The sequence below is a fragment of the Cricetulus griseus genome, chromosome 5, assembly GCF_003668045.3.
Source record: "Cricetulus griseus strain 17A/GY chromosome 5, alternate assembly CriGri-PICRH-1.0, whole genome shotgun sequence".
Classification (NCBI taxonomy): Eukaryota; Metazoa; Chordata; class Mammalia; order Rodentia; family Cricetidae; genus Cricetulus; species Cricetulus griseus.
In genome coordinates, this window is record NC_048598.1 from 35,474,472 (window position 1) to 35,496,607 (window position 22,136).

Genomic DNA, 22,136 nt, shown 5'->3' on the forward strand with positions numbered 1-22,136 from the left:
TCTTCAGAAATCAAAATCGAACCACATATAGATTCAAAATTCGAAATCTCTTTTTATAATTGCCATGACGATCCACCCATGTTTAGATGCCTTGTCTGCCGCCATCATTTCACTGTGTTCTCATGCATCTGGCCATCTTGTGGCACCACACATTCAAAAGGCAACCAAACAAGGGCAGGGAGGCCTGAACGCCTCTTTCGGGATATAGTTTTATATGACAGATTCACATTGTTTTTTTGCCCATCGCCCCTATAACATAGGAGAGTCCTTCTTTTTGGGATTTAGTGGTTCAACAGGTTTGGAAGAATTTGGGTAGTTGATACTTCCTTGTGTTCTGTTGCTGGGAGAAGACAGGAGGTTTAGCATGTCAAATGGTAAAGGTAAAACCACAGTGGATGGCTTCTCTGTGGACAGCGACTGAAGAGTGTGCAGGTATCGAAGCTGAACAGCAGCTGGGGTGCCTGACAGGATCTCAGCTGCCATCCTCAGGGACTCAGAAGCAGCCCTTTCCCCTTCCGCAGCAATCATCTATAGAGCATATATGAAGAAAAGCAACGTGATCATGTTTCTTCATTTCATGAGGGTTTTAAGTGCTCATCCTGGTGACCTAGAAAAGCAAGTACCGTACATCTCCCGAGTGGCAGGCACTGCTAAATGTGGGCACTAGACTTAGTCTTTCTCTGATGGATTGTGAGGTGGAGAGAACAGATAAAACTAGCCATCAAAATTGAAGGTGGATTTGTCGTGACAAGTATACATCGAGTTTAGGGGTACTGTTAATGTGTAGTAGGCTTGAAAACTTAGTAGAATTGTGCTTGCCATATGGAGGACAAGTTAGTCTTAGTTCCGGGGACAGACATGGAATTATAACTTGGTAAAAAAAAAAAAGAATGGGTAAGCATTTCAGAAGAGAAGGCTCTCTGCCTGTCTCACAGATGCCACCTGACATTGGGCCTCAGTTATCCAGGGACAGTCCCAGCACAAGAGAGGAAGGATAGTGAGGGAAGATTTTAAGGAGAGAGGGTGGAAGCAGAAGAGGGGGGGTGTTAGCAGGAAATTCGGGGAGAGGCTGAGATACTGCACAGTCAGTCCTGTGAACACACTGTCAACTGTGGTGAGGATACAGCCGGATTCTGTTCAGTTCCTGGACCCATGTGGGACAGCACAGGGGAAATGCTCTCCACCAGCAGGCCTTCTACGGGGCTCTAGTTGCTCTCCAAAGGCATGGATGGGAGGGTGGAGTGCTCAGGAGTGGCTCACCCGCACTTTGGCCTGTCGCTGAGCCTCAGCTTCCACAGCCAGAGAGTGCTGAAGGCCGGCCGGCAGCCTCACATCCTTACTGAAAAAGAAGACAGACAGCATAGGTGTGCATCCTGACCAAAGTAGTGCCAGGGTGTCTTACAGACTTGCCCCTGCCTACTGGTGTTCCATGAATAGCAAATTCTTTCTTTTTTATTTAAAGATTTATGTGTATGGGTATTTTGCCTACATGTATGTCTGTACACCACATACATGCCTGTTACCCATGGAAGCCAGAAAAGGGCACCTGGAATTACAGACAGTTGTGAGCTGAGATTGAACCCAGGTCCTATGGAAGAGCAGACAATTCTCTAAACCACTGAGCCATCTCCCCAGCCCTGAATGGTAACTTCTAAATGAGCAGACAGAGCTGTTCCAGTTTTGACATGGAAGACAAGCAGAGAAGAGCACATCTGGTATCCAGTGCCCTCAGTGCAGGTATGAGCACTATGGCGGCTGCATGGGGCTAAGGCACTCTAATTACAGGGCTCATATTTTGTGTTCATAGTTTGTGGTCATCTTTCTCACTTAAGATTTCATGTAAATCCAAGTTATTAAGTCTGAATAATGAAAAGCAACTTTGAAGAGCCATGTGATTAAAAACAAAAACCAGAGGAATTCATCTAAGTTTATAAAAGAAAATTGATTTTATAAAAGGAAATTATAAAAGAATAAGAACAATTCTAGTATACTGCATAAAAGACATACAAGTAAAATTTCATTATAGCACTTTCCAAAACAGTCCCAAAGTGGTTAATTAAGGAATGTAAAAGCAAAGTTTTGTGTGGTCATACAATGGAATATGATTTGCGAATAAAATGGAGTGAAGTGCTGATGTGTGCCACACCATGGGTGAACCTGGGAAAATGATGCCAAATGAAAGGAAGCCAGACACAAAAGTTTCAGGCTATTAACTCCATTTCTGTGAAATATCCAGAATAATAGGCATATCCACAGAAGGAGAACTGGGGGCTAGGGTGAGGGGGTTAGAGAGTTCTTGCTTGTGAGTTTTAGGGGTGATAGAAATGTAAATTTAGGACTAAAACCACTAAACTAATACCAAAACATGATTAAAATGCTAAGCTTCATGTAAAAAGACCCCTTAATGCATAATTAAAAACTATAAGGATGGTTTGCCTAGATGTTGTAGCAATTGCATCTTGGCTATGAGTTGTTAGGTCATTTTTCTCTAGTATCAATGTGGCTGAGTATTTGAAATGATTTTTCAAATACTTTCTGGTTATTTTCCTACCTACATTTCAGTTCTCTCGACTTTGATGCCCCAAATACAGGTCACCGAATCCAAGGCAACCTGTAGAGGGAAGAGGTGAGATGCCAGTGAGACTTACCTCCCCAGCTCCCATCCTTACACCAAGCAAGGGCCACTGTTCTGTCTTCAGAACTGGTCCTTTCTTGGGGCACTGCTTTTCAATGTCACAGTGTCAGAGGCAGAGTTGATTAACTTGCACAGAGCTACTAAATAATCACTGAATCTAAAGATGATGTAGGAACCTGAATAATGGCTCTCAAAGATGCCATGTCCCTAGGACCTGTGACTGTCACCCAAGAGAACTGTTAGGATGTGATTAAATCAAAGGTTCTTGGAGGATATAATGGTAAGTGTTTTCATCTGAGAAAGGATTTAACTCTAGAAGAGAAGATGTTGTGATGAAGGGAGCGGGGACAGGACTGGTGCACTGTGAAGTCGGGGGTGGGGGGTGGGGGGTGGGGGGGACACGACGACGACGACACATGCAGGTGGAGCTAGATTCCAAGAAAGGCAAGGTATTGGATTCTGTCTCAACCCCCAGAAGGACTCTGCCATGGTGATGCCTGGACATAAGCCCAATGAAACTGTTTCTGCACTCTGGTCCTCGGGCTACAAAAGAGTCCAGTAAGCTGTGCTATTTTGAGTCACCAGGTTTGGGAATATTTGTTACATGAGCAAATAGGGGACTAGTACAGATGGTACATTTTATTTTCAGTTTGTTTTAAAATTCCCTCCTTAAATAACAGCATCTCTGGGCTCAGACCCTGCCAAATGGCTAACATTTTTAGGCTATTTTCACTTCCTCAATGCTAGTAGTATTAGGTTCCCAATGCTTCTTAGTCCTCTCTGCCCTTCACCATTGAAGTTGGAAAGGGGTGAGGGATAGGGCTTAGAGCCCTCCATGTTGGACCATGTTCATTTTAAACTTAGCTTGACCATTTCTTAGTGGATAAATACTCATCTTAGTGCACTGCAAACCCTGGGGGGGGCAACTAATTAGAGGGAGCAGGTGTGAGTAACAAATGTGGAGAAAAACATCACAGATGAGCTGGCATCATAAGGAACAAATAAGGTCTGTCCTGCACATCACTCATCTTTCTTTCTTTCCAGCGTCTGTGTGTTTTCCAGCTCCTTCACTTCCCTGAAGATACAAACACCAGTCACAGACATTTGGACACTGCATGCTTGCAGGTTCTATAAAGCAGTCACTGCCAGTGTCTTTGGTTCTTGTGTTTCCTCTGTTTCACATCTTTCTTCCTAACAGTCTTCCAACCCATTTTTGGTGTCCCTGTGGCTTCAGCACTGGGCTGAGTCCCTGGTGAGAAATGCTACCTGACTGGCCAGCTGCCTGCAGCCCTGCTTTGTTCTCTGTCTTAGTATCTCTTGCCACCATGTTTTGGTAATAGAGGCTTCTACCCTGGCTTTGGATGAGACTACAGATCTGGCTGCTGGTGGACTCAGTAAAACTGCTTAGAAAGGGGCTTTTCTTTTTCGTTTTGGGGTGTGTGTGTGTGTGTGTGTGTGTGTGTGTGTGTGTGTGTGTGTGTGTTCGTGTGCCCATGTTTGTAACTACAAAAGCCTTAGGTCGACAGTGAATGTCTTTATTTTATTTCCTTTATTCACATCTCCACTTTATTTTCTGAGATAGGGTCTCTCATTGGCCTGGAAGCCTATTAATTGGCTAGACTAGTTGCCTAGAGAGCTCCCCCAGTCCCACCCCAGTTCTGCCTTCTTATGCCAGGCCACACTGCCACATGCATTGCCACACCCAGCTTTTTACATGGTTTCTGGGGATCCAGACTCAGGACCTCATGCTTGAACAGCAAGCACTTTACCCACCAAGCCATTTTTCCAGTGGCAGTTTTTACTTCTGTTCCCCCCTCTCATTCCAAATCAATTAAGTATGAACCAATTGGCAATTGATCATGAAAGGGTGTGTGGTCTCTGGACTCTGAAAGTCTTACTTGAATTTACTATTATTTACCTTTGGGCACACTATCTTTATCTCCCCAGCTAGACTCAGTGTCTGGGCACCATGTCTCCTCATCTCACTACATTGTTATCCAACATCCTGCCCATCACCACCAGTCCTACCTTTCCTGACTATGGCTGCGTCCAACACTCTGTACTATGCTGGTATTTAACAGTATGCTTAGGGTCATTGTGGAGTGACCTTGGGGAAGGGAGGGAAGCAAATCTACCCCAGCTTAATGATGTCATTGACTGTCTGCTCCCCAAGGAATGGCATCTGAAATGGCCAAAATGCCTTGCACGTACGTGGCAAATTTAGCAAATGACCAATTCATCATTAAACTCATCTTGGTACCTTTACGTCTTGGGCAATGCTCTTCCTTTCTAGGAGAATTTCAGTGAGGGATCGATGTGCCAATAGGCGCTTCATGGTGGTTTGCACCAGGAACTGGATGGCTTTGGACACATGAGCAAGACTGCTCAGCAGAAGAGAAGCGTTTTCCATGCGGTAGTAACAGATGGCGTCTATCTCCATTATAAACATATCTTTAGTTACCACCTAAGGAGAAGAAAAGTTTGAAGGCTCCTGGACTCCTTCCCATGTGAGAGAGGGGAACTAAATGCATTTACAGTACATTTCCCAGGAGTAAGACTATAGTAGGAAAAAACAAAAGAGTAATGGGAGGTTGATTCTTTATTCAAAATAGATATATATTTTTAATGCATGAAGGTTTTTATCAAGCACACTAAAGAGTCAGTGATGCTTGCCTCTGGGAGGAAGAAAAAGATGGGTTGGGGGGGGGAGCATGAACACAATCCAGGCTCAGAAGAAAGACTTGAAAGAATTCATAATTTTGCTGGGCAGTGGTGGGGCAAACCTTTAATCCCAGTACCCAGGAGGCAGAGGCAGGCAGATCTCTGTGAGTTCGAGGCCAGCCTGGTCTACAGAGTGAATTCTAGGACAACCTCTAAAGCCACAGAGAAATCCTGCCTTGAAAAACAAAAAACAAAAAAACCTCATAATTTAAAGAAATCTTATTAGAGATCCCTTTATTTAAAAAAAAACAAGAATAATTTTCTTGTATGAAAAGACATAGTTGATTTTATGTCAAGGCCTTCCTAAACTGATACCCAACGGGTCTCCTGGAATGTAAGGTCTTTCACATTGGAGTGACATGAGAGGGCAAGCTGGGAATTTCCATCAAAAGCCCCATCTTCTCTGGTAGTTTTTATGTCAACTTGACACAAGCTAAGGTCATCTGGGAAGAAGGAATCTTTTTTCTTAAATATCTATATATCTCTATCTCTGTCTGTCTGTCTGTCTGTCTGTCTGTCTATCTATATTATGTATACAGTGTTCTGCCCAGGTCAGAAGAGGGCACCAGGTCGCATCACAAATGATTGTGAGCCACCATGTGGTTGCTGGGAATTGAACTCAGGACCTGTGGAAGGGCAGTCAGTGCTCTTAACCGCTGAGCCATCTCTCCAGCCTGGGAAGAAGGAATCTTAATGGAGAAAATGCCTCCATAGGACTGTCCTGTAGGCAAGCCTGTGATTCATTTTCTTGAGAGATGATTGGTATGGGAGGACTTAGGACATTGTGGGTGGTGTCAACCCTGGGAAGGTTGCCCTGGGCTGTATAAGAAAACAGAACAAGCTGGGAGGAACAAGCCAGAAATAAGCATTCCTTCATGGCCTCTGCTCTAGTTCCTGCCTCCAAGTTCTTACCTCCAAGTTCCTGCCCTGAATACCCACCATGGCTTCCCTCAGCTATAACCCTTTCCTTCCCAAATTGCTTTTGGTTATGTTATTTATCACAGCAATAAAAACCATAACCAAGACTCCATCTGTAGACATTTATCACAGAGGGACGTATTTAAGGAGTTAGCTATAAGAATGGCTATTTATAGTACCACTTACTGGAATTGCCAATATGTAACTGGTTGAATAATCTGTGGTATATTCACAGCAATAAAACCCTGAGACAGGGCTGGAGAGATGGCTCAGAGGTTAAGAGCACTGATTGCTCTTCCAGAGGTCCTGAGTTCAATTCCCAGCAACCACATGGTGGCTCACAACCATCTGTAATGAGATCTGGTGCCCTCTTCTAGTGTGCAGATATACATGGAAGCAGAATGTTGTATATATAATAAGTAAAATATTAAAAAAAACCCTGAGACAGCTTTTCCCCCCTTCTCTTATTTTCCTATATTTTGATTGAACCATCTCTCCAACCTCTGAAAAAAATATGCCTTCCTAATAGGTGTAAAATTATTTGCATATCCCTAATGACTAGTGATGTTGAGCATATTTTCATGTGCTTTTTGGCCATGTACATATCTTCCAGTTCTTCAGAGAGATGTCTAATCTAGCCAGCATTAGTCTGTGTCCTTCAGGACAATAGGACCAATATTATATATGAGTGTGTGTAGAACTAGATCATTTTTAAAGGATTAGCTCACGTGATTATATAAACTGGTAAGGCCAAAAGTTTGAGTCTGGAGACACAGGAAAGCCTTTATATTGCCTACTGGAAGAAAACTTCCTTCTCTTCAAGTCAAAGTCAGTTCTTTAAAACCTTCAACTGATTGAATGAAGCTTACCCACATGATCAAGGGTAAACTGCTTTATTAAAAGTCAACTGATGTAAATGCTAATCTAATCTACCAAGTACATACACAATAACATACAGATTTGCTTAACTAAATATAGGACAAATAACTAAGGCCTAGCCTACTTGATATATAAGATTATTATAAATTTCCTTTGTCTATTTTTTAAAGTTATGTTGTTCCTTTTGTTGTTTTTGTGGATCTGAGTGAACTCTTTCTATATCCTATATATTAAACTCTTACAAATGATTTGAAATACATTTTCCCATTACATAGGCTATCTTTCACTCTCTTGGTTGTATACTTTGATAATGATGATTTCCATTCTAATTTAGTCCACATCTCTTCTTTTCCTTCCTACTTTTGAGTATAGTTACTTTGCCTTGGGATTGAGTAGGACAGTAGACCATAGAAATGGCAAGAGAAAGCAAGCATAGTGTGTATCTCACCTCATGGAAAGGTATCTCCAAGGTCTGGAGACGGAGGTCAACCTTGTGGTAGGTGTCCAGGCATGGCAAAAAAAAGAACAGGCCTACAAGAAGGCATGAGGAAAGTAACAGGTGAACAGCAAGCGTGAAGATTACTGGATTGTCTATTCAGGGCCAGGCTGCTTTGCTCTTCTTAGCCCCCATTACCCAGAAACCATTGGGTAACTTCATTGTAACTAAAGTATTGTCATATAATTCATTATTCAACTATGGGCACTTCTGAAAGTAAAAGGGGGCACATTATTAAACTAAGTTTAGTATGTCAGGTATAAATAGAGATTATTTAAGAAAACAAGATCACTTGGTCACTTGAGGCATCATATTGACCCTTCCAGATCTCTTACATATTTGTGTCTTCACTAGACTCAAGCTCTGTAAGTACAGTGTCATATGTTAACATTAACGAGTCTTGGAGCCTTCTAGGTACTGTGTAAAACTGTTTTACCAAGTGGAGATAGTGGTGCATCAGCTTAGATCTGACAACTGCTGTGTCAGATCTGAAAGTGTGGGTCCCAGAATCATCAGAGCAGCAATATTATGCCAGCAGATTTGTGTTGGCCAGTTAGTCCTCCTTACCCCAGACAGCATTTGATTCAATATGCATTATCTGTAGATTGGTTAATTGAAAGTTTCCTAAAGCCCCTTGGATGATTTGGGACTATGGTGTCTTGGAAAAGAATGGTCCCCATAGGCTCATATATTTGAATGCCTAGTCACCAGGGAGTGGCACTATCTGAAAGGATTAGAAGGATTAGGAGGTGTGGCCATCTTGGAGGAAGTGTGTCACTGGTGGTGGACTTTGAGGCTGTGAAAGTCCATGCCAGGCCCAGGCGCTCTCTCTCTCTCTCTCTCTCTCTCTCTCTCTCTCTCTCTCTCTCTCTCTCTCTCTCTCTCTCTGCCTATTGATCAGGATGTAGCTCTCAGCTACTGCTCCAGCATCTGCCTGTATGCTGCCATGCTCCCCAGCATGATGACAATGGACTAAGCCTCTAAAACTGTCAGCGAGCTGCTTACTAAATGCTTTCTTTTATAAGGATTGCCTTGGTCATGATGTCTCTTCACAGCAATAGAACAGTGACTAAAACAGGCACCCTTCAAGAGCCACAGCTTTGTGAAAACTAGTAGCAGCCAGCCAGAACCTTTGTCAGCCCCAACAGGGAAGATTTCTGAAAACCAGGGCCATAGAAAGATGGTCTGTGTCCTGGAACTCTGGAGTCTGGTCCTGTTTTGTGTGAACTTTTATCTTGGCTTCTGAATCCTGGAACTCTCATTTGTGTCTCCATTTTTAACTTGTTCTTGCAGGCGTGGCTGAGAACTCAGACCCTCTCAGTATATGTGTAGTGGGACTTCACTCTTTCGTATGCCTTCTTGGCTGTCTCAGATCTCCAAATCCAAACTACCAGAGTTCACAGACTAACCACACTTCTAACTATATGCCCTCCCATCAGGTTGGATCTCCTCTGGATTTTCAGGTCCTAAAAATCAGAGACCATGCCTTATTCCTCTAGTCCCTGGTAGTCAGTGCACTGTTTAAAACAATGGAAGGGTTCAATCTGTACCTCTTCTACCAACTAAAGACATATTTGCTACTAGATGCTGAATTTTGCTTGGCGTCCATGACCCATCTGCCTCCATCCCCAATTCTGAGCTAGCTCAGATTTTATCTGAGAAGTCACAGGATTCTGATTATACACACACTGTACTCAGACCAATCATTAGTTATAGGTCTGTAGTCACCTTGCTGTTCCAACGAGACTAGCCCTGGTGTGGGGCTCCCTGCGCTTGTCTCTTGGTGTGACTTATCAGTAATGCTCTCCAGAGAATTTTGTGACAATTTGCCCTCTGATGAACAGTTTGGAAATACAGATATAGTGACTCAAATAAGTTCATGTAATCTAAGATATGGATTGTAACTATGCATGAATTAAAGAAGTCATTGACAGATCTTGGGGTGGGATAAGAATTTAAAAATCTTGGAGGGTAATTCTTACCAGGGCCTTTGGCTCTTCCAGGGAGCAGATGTCCCAGTCGGAATATAATTACTCTTTCATATTCTTGTACAACCTAAAGGGAAAAGTAATACTTTGAAGTGACTTCAAATGAAAAAAAAAAAAAGATTCAAAAGACTTTTGCAAGGGAGGGATTTTAGGTTACAGAAATTTTTTGTTAGCCAGGCGCAGTGTCACACTTGGGAGGCAGAGGCAGGTGAATCTCTATGGTCCTGGCTGGTCTGAAAGTTGCTATATAGACCAGAGTGGCCTTGAACTCACAGCGATCCTCCTGCCCCTGCCTCCTGAGAGCTGGGATGGAAGTCTGTGTCTGGAAGAGAGGTGCAGTTACACGTTCATTGCAGTATCATCACAACAGCCAAGTAATGAATCAACCCGCTCATCAACAGACGGATTTTAAACACACACACACACACACACACACACACACACACACACACACACACACACACAATGCGGGGGCACACAGGGAGATGTTATTTACCTCTAGAGAAAAAGGAGAGGCCATTTTGTTACCTGAAATGAGCCAGGCAAAGACAAACATTTTACATTTTCACTTTTATGTGGGAGCAAAGAACACATGACGGTTATCAGAAACTGTGGATGGGGGAGATTGGAGATGCTGGGCAAGGGGTAAAGTTTCCACTATGCAGGATGCAGGCATCCTGGGATCTAGTGTATGCAATGGTGACTTCATTGTGTTTGCACAGTGTAATACTGTGTTTGAAATTTACTAAGAGAGTCTGAAGTGTTTTCATCACACAAAAATCTTAACTGAAAGGGATGCCCATGTTAGTGTGATTGTTGTAATATTTTCAGATATACATGCATATCAAAACATCACACTGTGGCTGGGGAAATATGTTGGCAGTACAGTGCTTTCTAACATCCCTACAGGCCTGGATTTGATTCCTAACGGCTCTCAGGTTTTCACAAATTCTTCCAAAAAACAGAGCATGGAGGAAAATCCAAATATATTATCTGAGGCTAATATTGCTATGATCCATGAAGATGAATCACAGATACCACAAAAAACCTATACAACCATTTCTCTTATAAATATAGGTGCAAAACATCCCAAACAAATGACCAGTAGTCTAAATCCAGTAACACTTAAAAAGATTTTACATTATGACCAAGTGGTTTGTATGTGTGTGAACAAGTGTGAATGTGGAGGCCAGAGGACAATGGAAAACCTTGGCTGTTGTTCTTTGATTACCATCCACTTTGTTTTTTGATAAGAGTCTCTCATTAGCCTGGAGCTCATCAAGCTAGGCTAGTCAGCTGGTAAGCCCCAGATGTGCACAAGCCTGTGGTACATATTCTTGATTGATAACTGATGTGAGAGGGTCCAGCTCACTGTGGGTGGTGCCAGCCCTGGCCTGGTGGTCCTGGGTGCTATAAGAAAGCAGGCTGAGCAAGCCATGGGGAGCAAGCCAATAAGCAGCACCCTTCCATGGCCTCTGCATCAGTTCCTGCCACTGGGTTCCTGACTGCCTTCAAAGATGAACTGTGATATGGAAGCCTAAATGAGATTAACTCCTTCCCTTACGTGGTCATGGTGTTTCATCACTGCAATAGAAAACCTAACTTAGACACCTTCCTAGTGCTAAGTAGAATTACAAGTGTGCACTATAGCGCCTGTTTTTTTTTGTTTGTTTGTTTATTTTGTTGTTGTTTCCAGACAAGGTTTCTTTGTGTAGCTCTGGTTGCCTTGGAGCTTGCTCTGTAGACCAGGCTGGCCTAGTCTACAGAGATCCGCTTGCCTCTGCCTCCCAAGTACTGGGACTAAAGGTGTGCACCACTACTGCCTGGCTGTTTGTTTGTTTTTTTAATGTGGGTTCTGTGGATCAATCTCAGGTCTGAAGCAAGTACCTTACCAATTAAGCTATCACCATAGCCCCCAAGTTGGATTTTTAACATCCTAGAGTGAACAAACACAATATATCCTGTCAGTATAGAATAAAGAGTAGATACCATGTGAAAATTTAAATAGATGCAACCCCCCTCCCCAAAAACCATGGGATACAATCCAATGCAGTCTAGTGGGAAGAGTGGGAGAAGGAGTTGGGAAAAGCCACTGTATGTTGTGAGGAATAGGACCAACACCAGTACTAATTACATCTGTAGTGTCTAGCCACTGCCTCCAGCCAGTGAAGAAAAGTGAATGCCAGAAGTGCTGGGGCCCAACCATTTCTGCTCACCATGAAGCAAACTTTGCTTTGGGGTTCCCTTTCAAGTGGTCTGAAGCTGTTTGAGAGCTGTATCACACACAGTCTAGCATTCTTTCTGTCCAATTCTCCCACTTCTTCTGTCCCAAGCGTCAAACTATGTCATCAAAGATGTCCCCTGCCCCTCCCCTCCTTTTTTTGAGATAGGGTTTTTCTGTTTGACAGCTCTGGCTGTCCTGAAACTTACTCTCTACAGAACCAACAGAGGTCCACCTGCCTTCCCCTACCTATTCTTGTTCTCTCGCCTCTAAATGCCTGGAGCTTCTAATTTTATCTCAGCATATGCTTCCTGAGCTACCCAGGTCTTCATTTACCTCTGGGATTAGTGTAAGTAAAACACTTGGGGACCTAAGATAATTGTCTCTCCTGGTCTGTAGAAGTTGCCTAAGACATTTCCCTATAGTGTCAAAGTGAATGATCCCTCTGGGATGCTCTTCATGTCATTGAGCATAGATGAACTAGATGTAGCTTCTGAAGGGTCTCTCAGGCTAACAGGGATATATATATATATATATATATATATATATATATATATATATATATGTATATATCTATTTGTCATCTATCTATCTGTCTCTGTCATCTATCATCTATCTATGACACACACACACACACACACACACACACACACACACACACACACACACGATTTGCTAAAGTATTGTCCTAGTCATGACAGAAGACCTATAAATTGGGGGAATGAAGGAAGCTTCATGTTTACATTGAGCAGGTCTTGAAGGAAACAGCAATCTTCTGGAAGGTAGGAAGACACCACACACGGAGAGTCTATGAGAGACAACAGAAAATCACCCCTTGGGTTTATGTAGACACTCACCTTTATGCAGAACCAAATGGAGAAAGGGAAAGTGATGATGATGAAGAGCAGGGAGGAGATGACAAGCAGCCACTCACAGGCCCCTAACCCAGAGGACTTGATACCTAGGAAAATGATGATATTGAGACATGACCATAATCACTGAGCAGTGTCTGTCAGTCTGGTGCTTAGCACTGGAGTCAGAACAGTTTGGAGACAGGGCTGGAAAATTTGGTATGAGCCTGGTATCAGAATGATCAGAGTTCCCAGGCCTGGGATTGCCTGTGTGATGGTTTGTGTGGGCCCATGGGAGGTGGAATAAACCGGACAGGCAGGGGAACTGGGGGACCAGGAGGCAAGAGGGTGGGCAGCTGGTTCCACTTCTGGTTCCATCATTTCATGTCCATTGATGACTTTTAAGCAGGGCACAGGACCTCTTCACCTAATTTCCTCACCTATATATATATGGGATATTGACTACCATCCGATAATAGCTAGCTCATGAGCTATATCTGAGAGATGCCAGCTCATACCTGACATGTCTCAGGTTTTACTGTGTGAAGTGTCTACAAGTTCCTGGCACTGCCTGCCTTCATGTCTGAAATTCTTCCATTGGAGTCCCTTAACTGGAGGAAGGCTTCCTCGGTCTTTGGAAATCACCTATTTGGCATAATACTAGTTTGTGTCTGTAAAAAGGTTATATGGAACTGGGGTGCTCCACATCCACGATGCTTTGACTCAATACCAAAGACTCTCAGAGACTGTCTGGGCTTTCAGGGCTGGGTTGCGACAGGTGTCCCACTGTCTGGAATGTGAACCTGATTTTCTGCCTTTCTAGCATTACCCAGACCATCATGTAAGCCAACCACCTACGCATACCTCTGTTGATTCTGTTCCTCTAGAAAGTTCTGCCCAACATAAACAAGCTATTTAACTTCTCAGAGCATTTTCCCTCATCCGTGTTGGTATGCCACTAAACAATTCAAAACCAAAACACCCAGTGTGTGCCTGCTGCATAGAAAGGACTCCACAAATGGGGCTCCCTCCCTTGCCTACTTCCCTGCTGTGATCTGGCACCAACTAACTTGCATTTCTATAGCACTGAACCCAACAACTTCTCCTAAGGATCAGAGGGTTATCAGCTAGGCAAAAACTATGAGAATGGTCCATTTACACTATATATAGCCCAGCTGCATGAGGCTTCCACAAATAGTAGCCTGTCTATGATCCAGCATGTATTGCATTGCTGGTAATTAGGAAGGTTAAATCTCCACGTAGCCAGCGGACAGCAATGTAGCTTGCTGCTTCTTACTTTTGTCAAACATCCGCTATCCTTTACTTTGAGCGTAATGATTTTTTTCTTACATTTGCTATGAAAAGGACTGGGAGTAGATACATTTCTCCCTAAGAGATGTGGCACCCATGGAGGAGAAAGGGACACCTTTCTTTGCATCCTGCCCTGTGCTACAGTGGTGTTCTCTATTTAGCTTTTAAGGATTTAGCTGGCATTGTGCAAGGTGCATTGGAAGGCTTATTTTATCCTCGCATCTACCCTATGAGCATACATTGTGGTCACATGACCAATAGCAAAGGCTGTTTCTGTGGTCACACTGCTAGCAAATGGCTAGGCTGAAATTTAAGCTCAGGTCTGGCTCTTTGACTGGGCTCTGTTGCCTTTGCATATTTTAAGGGGTGGGGCGGGGGAGGCCATTCCTAAGAAAGGTTAACATACTTTTGGGTAAGACTGATGGGCAGGGATGAGAGAAGAGGCACACGGTTGTTGCTCAGAGCCGCCACAGTGTGTCCACAGGTCCTTCCACGACCACAAAAGCCATCAATCCGTGTGCTTCCTCTGCTTGTTGACTTGGCACATCCTGAACCGCTCTCTCTTCCAACTTCCATCCCTTGGGCGAAAGGGACTAACTATTTAGCTGATGTTGCTATTTGTATTTCTTCTGATGCACTTTGGTCTCCACCACTCAGTTAACTGCCTCACCTCACGCCTTTCTTTTCGCTGAAACTGGAATCTCAGATGCAGTCTATCTGGCTTTGTCACAGTGGGGCCACTCACTCCACTTGTCTGACATCTCTCACCTGCCCTCCATACCTTCCTCTGGTCGCTCGCTCTCCAGCAGCGCCACCACGTCGGTGCCCTCTTCACCGGAGCCCCGAACCTCGTCCACGTCCACTACAGTGGCAGTGGCAGTGGCTGGGGCTGTGGCGGCGGCTGGGGCTCCGGGCTCTCCCCGTGTCCGGGTCCGCCCGGCACTCCGCCGCTCCGACCCAGCGTCCGGGCGCGTGCGTCCTCCGCTGCCCCTCCGAGCCTTCGTCCTCTTGTCCTCCCTAGAAGAGGACCTGCCACCTCGCCCGTGGGCCTCTCTGGAAGAGCTCCTCGCCCTGCTGTCCATTCTCAGCAGCTGCTGGCAGAGCGGCAGCCTTGGCTTTCTGAGCAGCTAGGGAGCGACCTCAGGACCCTAAGTAGGACCCTGCTGTCCGGAGGGAGGGGCGAGGGGCGGGGCCTGCGTGGCCACCCCGCCCCCAAAACCCAACTGCTGGTCCTTCGAGGGTCTACACAGAGACCCCGGACCCCCAAGACAGGGAGGGTGCTCTCAGAGGACCTGGGTGGGAGAGCCCCGTACCACCGCAGCTTCGAGGACCAGGTCTGAGATCTAGAAAGGGAAGGTAGTTCTGCTTTGCTGGTTAACAGTAGTGTGAAATAGAACACTTGTACCATGGGATTCTGTTTTAATTTCTGTGTTTAGGAAGGTTCGCTTTTCTCTCCCAGGTCCTGTTTCTTGAAGGTTGGAGTTCAAAGTTCAGTGGCCAAACTGCTTCCAGTAGCAAACCCAGGAGCTGTCTCACCCTTTTCTGGGGAAATTGACACAGCTGTAGATTTCTTTGTATTTCACTGTTTCTGTCTGAAACAGAAGTATGTCTATATAACTTTTAAGGCAAAGTTTACAATTCTACTCCAATAGAATTAGCCCGTGTTGATAGAAATGTTCATTTATTTAGTTATCAATATTAATTTCACACATCTCTCTTTTTCTTAAAAGCTTATATAGAAAACTTTAATAGCTGGGTGGTGGCAGGCGCATGCCTTTAATCCTAGCACTTGGGAGGCAGAGGCAGGCGAATGTCCAAGTTCAAGTCCAGCCTGGTCTATAGAGCGAATTCCAGGATAGCCATGACTATACAGAGATACCCTGTCTCAAAAAAACCAAAATAAATAAAGAAAAAAATCCAGTAATGAGAACCAGAAATAAGTTGACCCTGAAAACGATTGTTTTCTTTCATGAGTTTCAGATAGCCATGGGAATACAATAAATATTTAGTAACCAAGTAACTTGAAATTAAATAAAACTCTGACTCTGATTTTTAAAAAATTATTTTGTGTATGGGTGTTTTGCCTGCATATATGTCTGTGTACCTTGGGCATGCCTGGTGCCTGTAAAGGCCAGAAAAGGGCATAAGAGCCCCTGGAAAGTCATGGCAGTTATGAACTGCCATGTGGATGCTGGGAATCAAACCTGGGTCCTCTGGAACAGCAGCCTTTAACTGAGGAGACATCTATCCAGTCCCTTGACACTGATTCTTGCATAAGCTACTTGAGAGGGCAGATATTTCAAAGGTCTGGCTCAATGAATACTTCCTATCTAGAACAACACACGGAGAAGTTCCTAAGCTCTCTTGGATTTACAGAGAGAAAAGCACTATGATTTTCCTGTCCATGTCTAAGGCAATATAAGCACCTATTTACGAGTTGGGTAGGGTTATAGATGAAAGTATCTGAAAAAAAAAAATGCCTGCTGGTCCCTGATAAAAGGGCCAACTTAGCACTCTGGAAGGTGGAGGAGTTGGGGAGGGCCGTGCAGAGTCAGCGGTGAGAGCTGCAGGCCAGCCTCCTCTGTGGCTTATAATGATACTGATGTTTTCCTTCAGCATTCCTTTTTAATTGAAAATGCTGTTCATACCTTTGCTGAAACTATTTTATGTACTCATAAGCTTTTTAATACTTCACTCCTTCGTTGAGACTGAGGTCTATAGGAACAGGGAGGGCAGCTAGGAGGGTAGCAAGATGGAAAGATGGTAAGATGTTATACTTATTTCTGTTTAGTGCCTTCAAATTTGGTATCCAGAGAAAAGAAGGGGTGGACATATGTCTTTACAGATTGTTTCATGGCTCATAAACAGAATTTATTGGCATTAACTGTAAAGATGTGCTGATGAAAGGCTTAATCCAAGGCTTTGGGATGGAGATGACGTGGGTTTAGGAAATATTTCCGATGGAAGATAGTAAGATGATTTTCTGTATCTATATGCAAAGCGATATAAGCACCTGACAATCTCTTGCGATTGTGGGATTTGATAAAGGACTTGAGAGGAGACTTAGTAAGCTGGGCAGTTGGTCTTTTGTTTGTTTGTTTTGACACAGGGTTTCTCTGTGTAGTCCTGGCTGTCCTGAAACTCACTCTGTAGACCAGGCTGGCCTCGATCTCAGAGTTCCTCCTTGTTACAATTGAAAAAATGGCTAGAAGGAGTCATGCCACACAACAGGGCTCACGTATGGGGTTTCTTTATTGGGGGGAAGGGACTAGGAGAAGGAAGGGAAGGAGAGGAGAGAGAGAGAGAGAGAGAGAGAGAGAAGAGAGAGAGAGAGAGAGAGAGAGAGAGAGAGAGAGAGAGAGAGAGAGAGGACAAGAGAGAGATGGGACAAGAGACAGAGAGAGAGAACAAGAGAGAAGAACAAGACAGAGGAGGGACAAGACAGAGGAGGGGAGAGAGAGAAAAGAGAGAGAGAGAGAGAGAGAGAGAGAGAGAGAGAGAGAGAGAGAGAGAGAGAGGTGAGAGGCCCCGCCTCTTAAAGGGTAGCATAGAGCATGTGCACACGAGGCCAAGTAGTCAGGACCCTGAGCAGGCCAGAGTACTGCCTGAGTACTGGCAGTGTGTTTTCTGCCCGGTCCCCAAGGGCAGGCCAGTGCAGGTGCCTGAATGCTGACACTTCTGCCTCTGCCTCCCGAGTGCTGAGATTTAAAGGTGTGCACCACCACTGCTCCGCACAGTTGGTCACGAATACAGTTTTTCTGGCAGACCCACCTCCTAGAACAGGGTGTGCTAAATCACTACTGAAGCCACCGTCCTCTTTGATTCAGTGCAGGTGGGTTAGAGCCTGGGGCTCTGCATTTTTAACATGTTCCTTAGTGAGCAAAGGCAGAATGCTTTGTAATAAGTGGTGAATGCTGAAAGAAAAGGTAGAAAAAAATCTACATGTGGATTGTTCCTTCAAGGGTTTGGCTGTGAAGGAGAAGCAAGAAAGGGATGTAGGTCAAGGGAATTCCCCCCTCCCTCTCCTTTGGCTTGCTCTCCCTATGTAAGATAAAAAGAATCAGAACATACTTTTATGTTATAGGAGTCAATAAAGAGATGGAAACAGAATTGTTGTGGTCCAGCATGCGCTATGGGAAGAGAATGAAGGGGAAGGGACTACTCTCTCTCTCTCTCTCTCTCTCTCTCTCTCTCTCTCTCTCTCTCTCTCTCTCACACACACACACACACACACACACACACACACCCCTAAAGATGTGGGAAGGCTAATGCAGAGGCCTGCGCTGGAGCTGAGGTGGTTTATATATGAAGACTTACATTTTAAATGGGACTAGAGCACTGATGTCTTCCAGTGGTGGGGTAATAGTGAATTAAGATGTCTTAAGATGGGTGTCAAAAGCTTGGAGTAATTTCTATGGTAACAGACTTGAACTTGGTATCAAATGGCCCAAACTGGGCTTTAATGTTCAAAATCTTGGGAGGTGGGAATACTGATTGATCTTCTAACTCACCATTCCTTCATTGTGCTCTTAAGAAGTTTCTCGAAGGCTGAGATTGTAGCTCACAGTGTCATGTTTGCCTAGCATGCACAAAGGCACCGAGTATGATTGCCAACACTGTCAAAAAGCTCCCTATCTTTTTCTGCTTGTAGGAGCAGCTGCAATTGAAATTCACTCCCAGATTGGAAGCAGTGCTGGGAGGAGACCAGGTGGAGGCAGTTAATTACCAGACAGCAAATAGGTTATTGGTCTATTAACGGGCAGAGAGGGAAAGCAAGTGGTGGGCTGACCTACATAGTTCTCTGGTGCTAGTTATATGTGGGGCCTGAGGAATTAACTCACAAACAACTCATTTATACTGTGTGTGTGTAGCAACAAAAACTGGCAAAACACAGGCTTTACGTTTTGAGAATAGAGACTTCTTATGTCCTACAAAAAACAAGATTACCCTATTGTGAGTACTAGCTCCAGATTCCAAATCAATAGCCTTTACAATGAATTCCTCCAAGATTGAAACATTGCAGCCTGCAGGAAAGCTCTTTAAACAGGAAGGTAAACAAGGAATACAGTTTCAAGGAAGTCCCTGAAACTGACTAGATTCACTGCCCCCACACCCCCACCCGCTCTGCTAAAGTCCCTCCCTGATCTTACTAAGTCCAGCAGCCTGGAAGAAACAGAAATGAGCAGAGCTGACTGCAAGACATTTAGACCAGATGAGACACTTGGAAAGGTCTTGAGAGGACCACATTGAGCTGCCTATGTGGTGTGTTCCAGGTTCCCAGCTTTTGTGAGCTGTCACTCATGGAGTGGGATTTGGTGATACAACTGTCTTTTCAGTAATTTCTGAATATGAAATATGACCCCTCACCCATATTCTTGTAAGAAACCCCAATAAAAACCCATTGGTTCACCAAGCTGGACTTTGATGGGGTTTGTACTTTGGTATGTTGTGGGTTTTCTGTCTGGAGTGAGTAGATGTGTGTTGCATCTCCCAGGAAGTTTTGCTACACAGCAATGACAAACATTCAGGCTTTCCTCAAAGGTATTGAGAGCTCTTATGGATAGCTATTCTGGAGAAAAGAAAATACTCAAACTTTGTGTGGCCACCATTTGCCAATTCCAAAATTGATAATTGCATTCATTGTATGCTATCACTTTTAAATTATATGGCCTAGGAGATAAATGACATTTTGGTCCAGGTTCGCCTTTGCATAGGGATAGTGGGACTGAATTTATCTAGTTATGAGTCTGAGCTGCCAAGTGAATTGTTGGAATAAGCAATTTTAGCAGTGGGTGGAATTCCTACATTGGCTTCATAGTATTTGTGGTAGGAAACAAAGTGGTAATGGAAAAAAAGTACACTGGAAGCAGTATTCCTGGAGAATTGCATAGGTATCACCATAAAGGGAAGACTCCAGTGAGATGGTCCCCATGCTGTCCCAGTTGTAGCTCTTTGCAAATAGGGGATGCTACTCCTTAATACTGGGCATGCTTGTCTCCCTCTCCCCTCTCCCCTTTCCAAAAACCTTTTAAAATCCAGTCACATTTTGTTTGACTACCTGTTATAGTTTGTCAACTCGACACAACCTAGAATCATATAGGGAGATGAGTGACTACATTAGATTGGCTTGTGGGAAACTTTCTCAATTTGATTAACTGAGCTGGAACGACCCATCCTGAATGTGAATGCCAACCATCCCCTGGCTGGAGCCCTGGACCATATATATATATATAAAAACTAGTTGATCACTAGACATGCATGCATTTATTCTCTGCTATCTTGACTGCAGATGTTACAATTGTATAAGGTTCCTCCTTGACTTCCCCAGTGATGGCTTGTAACTTGGAATTGTGAGCTAAATGAAACCTCTTCTACCTGGGTTGCTTGTCGGGGTGTTTTTAACATAGCAACAGAAATGAAACTAGAACATTATCCATCAACCACTTTCTCTTTTTTACATTCTGCATCAAAGCCAGACACGGTAGTCCACACCTGTAATCTTAGTACTAGGTAGAAGCAAGAGAATCTCAAGTTTGAGGCCAGTAAGTTCCTTTATCAAAAAAAGGTTAACTTTCTAGTTATCTGTACAGAATACCTGCCACTTAATATGTTACCATTTGTTAGCTCAGGTTATTTGGTATGAGACTATGGGATAATATCCTTTTTAATCATTGATCATTTTTTGTGGGAGTCATTCAGTGAGATGTTTTCTGAATCTTTTATGAAAATATTTTAACTACACTCTTTTTTTTGGGGGGGAAGTTTCGAGACAGGGTTTCTCTGTGGCTTTGAACCAGGCTGGTCTTGAACTCACAGAGAGCCTCCTGAGTGCTGGGATTAAAGGTGTGCGCCATCACCGCCCAGCTTAACTACACTCTTAACGTTGATTTGCCAAAGGAAAAGGATGTTTCAGCTGGGTAGATTTTGCTTGAGTGGCAGTCTAATTTCCATTGACCGATATGTTTCAGCCTAAAATCTTGATTCCTTTTCTCCTAGGCGTTGTCTAAGAAGGGATTTTTGTTTTGTTATTCTGATGACTCAGCAGACCCTTAAAATATGAAGGTGTGTTCCTTCTAAGACTCTTCACTAAAATGTTGCAACATTTGGGTTCCATTTTTTTGTCTTAGAATTTTCTTCTCTGTTAACTTACTAATCAGCCACTCCTCCTCTACTGTAAACTGAACATATACATATTTTCTAGTTTGTTTTTAAGAGATTCTTTAATATTCCTCGTCCATTGATGGGACAGTTTGTTCTCTTGGAATATTCACTTCCGGACTTGGGGCAGAAGGCGGATGTATGCGTGCTTCCGTATGACACCCCCTATATGCAACCCAGCTGGTGTCCAACTGGGGTTTTTCCTCTCTCCCCATCGTCCAAGTGTTAGGTTTGGACGGCTCTTGATTTGAATTCTTTGACTACCTTTTAGTTTGTCCATTTAAGGTTGCATATTGTTAAGTATTCATACCCTGCGTTTCTACTTGCTAGTTTTTGAGGAGTCCCTCAATATGGTTTATTTTACAAATAAAACAAATCTATCCATATAAAATTATGTTCCTTAGCATCCCAGTTCTCTTAATTCCACTGCACTGGAATGTTCTTCACTCATTCCAAAAGCCCTCCCACCCATCCATTCCTCTCTTCTAGGAGTCAAAGTTGATCCTAGCTCAGCAGTGGTTCTCAAGCCAGAACCAGACTCCTCCTTAATTTTTCTTCAAATAATCGCAGACCTGCGGGGCAGAGCGAGCACATCTTCAGATCTGACCCGGCCGGGTGGAGGGCCCCTGCCCTGGCTTAGCCAGACCAGCAGGTGCTTCCAGCCTTCCGCAGGTGCCCAGGGACGACCCCGCCTCGTGCGGATGTGGGGCGGTCCAGCGACCACACCTGCGTCTGCCCACCGCTGCGGAGGAGGTGGGCGCGGCAGCCCGCAGTACCGCCCCGGAGGGGGAGACCCGCCTTGGTCACACCCGCACGGCGGTCTCGGCTAACCGTCACACCGGCCGCGCCCTCTCGCGTGGAACGCGGCGCTCGGGGCCCGACGGCCCGTGGTGCGCAGGCGCGCGACACCCTCGCCGGCTCAGCTTCTCCGCGGCCCTCCCGGAGCATCCCGGACTTG

At 44.3% G+C, this 22,136-nt stretch overlaps 2 protein-coding genes across 3 annotated transcripts in view; one reads left to right on the forward strand and one right to left on the reverse strand.

Annotated features, from left to right (window-relative positions):
- Window positions 1-22,136, forward strand: part of Tdrd5 (tudor domain containing 5) — a 74,298-nt gene that overhangs the window by 5,918 nt on the left and 46,244 nt on the right. The window lies entirely within an intron of this gene.
- Window positions 250-15,102, reverse strand: Nphs2 (NPHS2 stomatin family member, podocin). Of its 2 annotated transcripts, XM_027417325.2 has the most exons (8): window positions 14,802-15,102; window positions 12,716-12,819; window positions 9,632-9,704; window positions 7,602-7,684; window positions 4,896-5,099; window positions 2,556-2,611; window positions 1,261-1,339; window positions 250-528 (listed from the first exon to the last, which is right to left on the reverse strand). In XM_027417325.2, exons 1-8 carry the CDS (start codon window positions 15,100-15,102, stop codon window positions 250-252), a joined length of 1,179 nt encoding a protein of 392 aa, XP_027273126.1. The 2 variants fall into 2 exon arrangements, with proteins under 2 accessions (XP_027273126.1, XP_035301558.1); XM_035445667.1 differs by lacking the exon at window positions 4,896-5,099.

Bases quoted from the DNA above. Each gene is read 5' to 3' on its own strand.
- Nphs2 (XM_027417325.2), bottom strand. From the start codon at position 15,102: ATGGACAGCAGGGCGAGGAGCTCTTCCAGAGAGGCCCACGGGCGAGGT. The intron at 12,820-14,801 runs GTATGGAGGGCA...TCATTTTCCTAG, and splicing joins GAGCGAGCGACCAGAGGAAG to GTATCAAGTCCTCTGGGTTA. The intron at 9,705-12,715 runs GTGAGTGTCTAC...TTTTCCCTTTAG, and splicing joins CCATTTGGTTCTGCATAAAG to GTTGTACAAGAATATGAAAG.